The sequence below is a fragment of the Trachurus trachurus genome (assembly GCF_905171665.1).
Source record: "Trachurus trachurus genome assembly, chromosome: 19".
Classification (NCBI taxonomy): domain Eukaryota; kingdom Metazoa; phylum Chordata; class Actinopteri; order Carangiformes; family Carangidae; genus Trachurus; species Trachurus trachurus.
In genome coordinates, this window is record NC_139913.1 from 17,123,524 (window position 1) to 17,129,523 (window position 6,000).

At 38.9% G+C, this 6,000-nt stretch overlaps 1 protein-coding gene across 1 annotated transcript in view; it reads right to left on the reverse strand.

Annotated features, from left to right (window-relative positions):
- Window positions 1-4,812, reverse strand: part of pemt (phosphatidylethanolamine N-methyltransferase) — a 70,034-nt gene extending 65,222 nt beyond the window's left edge. The window contains exons 1-2 of the mRNA XM_083993818.1: window positions 4,653-4,812; window positions 1,781-1,888 (exon numbers count right to left, since the gene is read on the reverse strand). Of these exons, the coding sequence (XP_083849944.1) occupies window positions 1,781-1,888; window positions 4,653-4,760 (216 nt within the window). The 5' untranslated portion in view covers window positions 4,761-4,812. The remainder of the gene's footprint in view (window positions 1-1,780; window positions 1,889-4,652) is intronic.
- Between the last annotated feature and the right edge of the window lie 1,188 nt (window positions 4,813-6,000).

Below are 6,000 nucleotides of genomic sequence, written 5' to 3' on the forward strand. Positions count from 1 at the left end.
CTCACTATTAAAGATTAGTTAACTGACAGTTTGGAAATTGAACACATGTTCCTCCTGAAGCAGTAATAGTTATTTCAAAAGCACCGAGTACATTGATTTTCTTGGTACGATTATTGTCAGAGAAATAATCATGGTATTACGTTTATCACGATTATTACGCATTAATTAATTAATTTCATAACTCTCCATCTTTCTCGTCAGACAAAACGTTAAATTTTTCTTTAGTATTCTTGCTGCTTCTGCCATGCTAGCGGTAACCCACACAAATGGGGAAAGGGGGAAGTGACGTATGCCATAAAGCAGTCAGCACATATGTAGTTTTTTTCATGTGGAGGGGTTCCTACCATCCACCTAGAAGCTGTTTAATGCCAGGGAAGGTGACACAGACCCCCTCAGGCCATGACAGAGGTGTCATTCAACCTGTTGTGAGTCCATGTACCATCACAAAAGTTCTGAAAATATTATATGAAGGTTGAAAAGTTAGTTAGTGTTGGTTTAACATCTATATACATACACTAAAACGTGACGTCAACTGACTGCCTTCCACTGAGTGGCCAGAGCACTGTCACCGGAAGAGTCGTCAGTGCGACGTCCGATGTGAGAATAATTGTGATTACAATTTTAAAACGATTAATAGAACATGGGCCTAGACAGAACACATAATAATGATCAGACTGCAGCGTATCTGCAAACCAAACGCAAAGTTTTGAACCTGTACATTATTCTTCACAACTACAAGACAATTAATTGACCATGTGTAGCAGCACAAGTGCCTGTGGAGGTGTGTGGAGGAATACAAGATGGAGAGGATTCTCTCTTAGCATGGCCACTTTACCTTAACTACAGTGTTATGTAAAGCTCCAGGTATAATAATTATACATAAGTGTTGGCATGATTCACTCAGTAAACCACATCAACGATGAACAATGTGACTGCAAGTGTGTGATTAAAGTCTGCACAGCACTTAGTATCTAGTAGCATTTAGCATAAGAACATTTTCTTTCCATGTCTTTCCAACAAGGATCCAGTACATCAGAACAGGCTCTTTAGAGAGCACTGCAATCAGCACAGGCAAAAATAACATGATTTATGGTCTGTTAAGAGGTGCAAGGTTATGTGATGTGAAGTCGAAATATCTGCATTAAATCGTGGAATTCTTGCAGCCATCTTGTCCATGTAACTCTGTGATAGACAGAGAGGCAGTTTTATCACACTGAGGGACGCTGTTGTCTCGATTTGCCTTGTTTGGCAATGACAGGCTATCTGTGGACAGATAAACAGTTTTCAAAGCTGTAGTTGCAGCAAAAGTTCCCAGTGGCTCATTCAACTGCTTTAACCAAATGATTGGCCCAAGAGCAAGTGCTGCCTAATCATTGTTGCATTTCTATGCCACACAACAGACTGGAGCTACAGGAAGACTAATAAAGACTCTCTGGAAGTTCACACTGTCCCTATGAACCCTGTTCACATGAGGGTGTACCAACAAGCTGGTGTTAGGACTTTGCAACAAATATTATCCCTCACTGGCTTCCCACCCAGGCCCAAACTGTGATCTCACAGAGGTCTTAACAATTAGAGAAACATACTATAGGCTAGATTGTTCCCACATCAGAATCCACTCAGAAGTACTGTTTCTGAAATCCACCTTGCCACCTTAGATTTTTACCCTGATATTCTGAAGGCCTAAATAACCAAACAAAGCTCAGTTAAGCACAGGATAGACGAAACAAGATTATGGTGGGGCTATGTCCAGGGTGATCTACAGTACTGTGGTTCTTACCACATTCCAGAAGAGAGGGTTGAAAATGATGGCGATCACAGCGATGCAGAAGCTGGAGTCATAGATGTTGATGCGTTTTCCGAGTTCGTCTATCAGTGTCAGGTCCATCTGAAAAAGATAAGGTTGTGAAGAGGATATGAAATAAATAAGTGAATGAAAAAAACATGCAGTGTATAGAAATGGTGGAGAGGAACATTCTGTGAATGTTCCAGTCACAATTCATTCACTAAGTCACTCTCCACAATGTCAGCTTTTGCTTTACAATGTGAGAATAAAGTTGGATGGATCTTTTCTCAAGCTTTTTTTTGTGTGTGTATGCTTCAAAGTCAGGCCTCTATTTGTAACTTTCCTATGTTATATCATTCTCACATACTACAGCTGCACCTGTATTTTCTTGTTTTTTAGTTTGTTTTTTTCTGTCAGTTTTCTATTAAAAGAGGCTGGTTTTTCAGACTTATACAACATTTGGTTTTATTTTTGCCTAATGTCAGCTGTAACAAATTATGGTTAAATAATCCCGCATTTTTACTGCTGCTGCATCAAACGACAGTAATGAGCTTTCAGACAATTTTTTCATTGTGGGAAGATGGGAAAAACTGATGACATGCAACATGTGGCTTTTTAAGAGCTAAGCACGGCACATGGTGTGAAAATTAATTATGAGACTGAAGGTGAAGTAACACAGATTGAATTTGCCACACACTGGGGCACTGTGTGGTTTTACAGTTTATACTGACACCAGAGATAAAGAGTAACAAAGTGTCTTTTAGACCAGAGCCCTCAGTTTGCTTTGGGTGTTTCATATCAAAGTGTTGGAGCCAGCGGGGCAATGCAGCACCAACAAGACGAGTGAAGTCATCTTACAGTTTGAAAATACCCTCCCTCAATTTTCATGTTGGGTTTTATATTTAACTCAAAAGAGAGCGAAGTAGAAACGTAATATGGTGCGTGGTTAAAATCTACTTTGGTCCTTGTAGTAGTTGCACTATTCATTCCATCCAACAACAAAAAAAAAAGCGGTTTTGGGTCAAAGGAACAGCATGGTTATATATTTCTCTTATTTTTACCAGTTGGTAGAAACTCATAAAGTCCTGAATAGAATGTGTCAGCGTTCACATACTTCTGCTTACCACTGTAGATAAGCCCTGCAAATTTCAAGGCAACTTTTCAGACTACAGTAGATGTGTGGACAGTTGATATTTTATCCTGATGGTGTTGGAGGAAAGGTCTGAGTGGGCCTGACTGAGTCTTTTAGCCAATAGTCAATTTTTAACAGAATTACATAAGATAAACAAACTTTTTTGATAAGGGTCCACTGCAATCAGTTATGACGAGCTCTGACAAGGACTGCATGCAGTTGAAAAATAAAGCTACCAGAAATTACAATGGTGAGTTCTACTGATATGACCGTTACTGATGTCTTCTTTAATAAACATGTGCATTTTTTTTCTTTTTTTCATAGAAAAGCAACATGCAATGGGGACTGGGCTATAATAATGTTAATCTTAATGATTGCAATAGCTCATCTCCAGGGAAATTGTAATTTTTATGTATTCATTTTATTTTTGATTGCTTTTTTGATTGAAGATTTGATTGAAAATGCAATTTAAAAACAGGCCATCTTTAGTGGTGTGCTGAACCGACACAGCAACGGACACTGAAAACCATCTGAGATTAAACATATTTAACTCCAGATTTCATTGTCTGTCTCTACTGTACCAGCATTAGTAAAGATCTATAGGCCTATATATCTATCCCAAAAAAAGTGAGTAAACTGAGTTTTTTTACTGTTACGTTATCTGATGATCAACACACAGTGAGATTTCTCAACTTTCAGTGTCCTTTCATGAACAAGATTATCGGCCATAGGGGGGAATGCTTATATCACATGACATCTGCAACAGTGATATAAGCAAAGGGCAGATTACTGTAAATATATTGTATGAATGTATGAATTACAGGCCACTGTCAACTGCCTTTGGGATGCTGGGTGGGGCTCTGGTCTCAAGCCATTTTTAGCCATAGAGGCGGCTGACACAGTTTACCCTGTAATGTTAAATGAGTGTGCTGACCTTGAGTAAGTAGCAAACAAGCGAGTAAAATAAGGACATTGTGTTAACAGCTGCAGGCCAGTGGAGGTGGGAAAATAAAATAGATTTACTGTAAGATTTCAGCATCTGACATTATGATGACTGAGAGAAAATGAGAAATAGCCAAATGAAACCAATATGGAAACACCTCAAAATTATTGTGACTGGTTGTTGGCCTTGTTTGGTGGTTTTATTTTCATTGTCAATGATATCACCACCTCACCTGTTTTATGCTTCCATTATCATGCGTTCAATTCATTAATAGACAGAAGAATATTAAGGCAATTGAAATTATGATTTTGGCTTCCTGAATGTGAGGATCAAAGATCAGAAAAAGCATAAGGGTGACAATTATTCCCACAAGGAGAAAATAACAATAGAGAAGATGATTGTTAGAATATGCACAAAATGGATTTAAAATAGCTGGCGCATATGGCACACATTCATTATTTGTGTGCATTTTTCATAAGGATTAAAATACGTTTTATCGTGTAATTTCTTCTTAAACGAAGACAATTTCTTAAAAGAAGAAATTACAACAGTTATTTCTTTATTGTCTTTAGTCAAGGTTGCTTTGATTTAGCAGAACATTATGCTTTTATTTTGGAAAATAAAGTCTGCCCCGGCTGAGTTCCGGCTGTCACGAGCGCAGCAGCGTAGCAGGATTGTTTACTCTTCAAAGGGAGACTGCTGCCTCTCTCTCAGCTGCAGTAGTCACGCGTGTGAGAACCGGAGATGTAGGCTACTACAACAGCTTCGTGTTTAACATTAGGTAGTTTTACCTTGGAGTAGTCGAGGTTGTTAAGTCCTCCGCAGCAGTCCAGCGGCACAGGCTGACTGTTTGTAGCAGGATAATCGCTCCTCTCAGCGGCGTCGTCGCTGTGGCTCATACGCCCCCCGAGTGAACGATGCCGGACCACCAGCACCCGGGTCTGTGGGAGATAACGACTATTGCTCAACTTTGGGTGCAAAGTTCTTATTTCTTAATGAAAGAAGGGAGCATGAGTAACCTACTAGGCTACACGTCCAAATAACCTCTAACCCTGCCCATTGCATTCTGGGAAATGTAGTGCATGGCCTACTTACTTCATGTGGGCCAATATGTAGCCTATTTTAATAGGTTATCTCACACGGAAAGTCCTTCTAAAAAAACAAACAAGGATCTCAAATCTTAACTTTCTGTCTGCAGCTTCACGTAGGATTTAGTTTCTCCTCACATTGGTTTTCATACTAAATCAATGTGTCGCTCATGACTGCCACCTACTGGCTGAACACGGACGTGTGCTGTAAGGCGTTAATAAAACACGTCTTCAGTGCATTTATTGCCATAAAATCAAACAACAGCTCGATATCTGACTGAGTGTAAATAAAGCCTGAGTCAGAACTCATACTACATGAAGATTAAACACTGGACGTTAATGTGAATTATTGATTACTGATTGATTGTGTCTTTTTACATCAGCAATGTTTGTTATCATTAATCATTCTCAGCATGTAAGCTTGGATTTCCATTTATGACCAGATAAGAAACACTGTCATCTCATCACTTAGGTGAACATGGCTAATTGAGATTAAACAAAAATACATAACTGAAAATCTATGCCCCCCAACCCCACCTTCCATCTAATTCCCTCACCCCTTCATTTTGCCTCTTCCCCTCACTACTTTCTTTTTTTCTCTTTTCTTTCTTTCAATCAATCATATTTGTCATTGCCATAAATAACAATGGAATTACGTTGGAGCATACAACCTTACATAGTGAAAAGTGCATTGTGCAACAATTTCCAGCAAATTTCCAGCAAAGGAATAATACCTTAGGAGTATTTCTGATTCTGATTTCATTTCCCTAATTCTCTTCCTCTTTTGTTCACTTAGTTCTCCTACATTTTTTTCTCCTCTGCTTTAAAAAATCTTCGAAAATGACAAGAGGGTCATTAGGGAATTAATGACCCTCTTGTCATTTTCGAAGTTTTTTTTACCCCCATTTCTTTCTTCTCCTCCCTCCTTTTCTTTATACTTCTTTCTCCTCTTTCCTCTTTCCTTCCTTCCTCTTCCCTTTTCTGTCAAAGCACCTTCCCTTTCTCTGATCTCATTCCCTTTGTCATCATCTCTTCTTTCCTTCATTCTCTT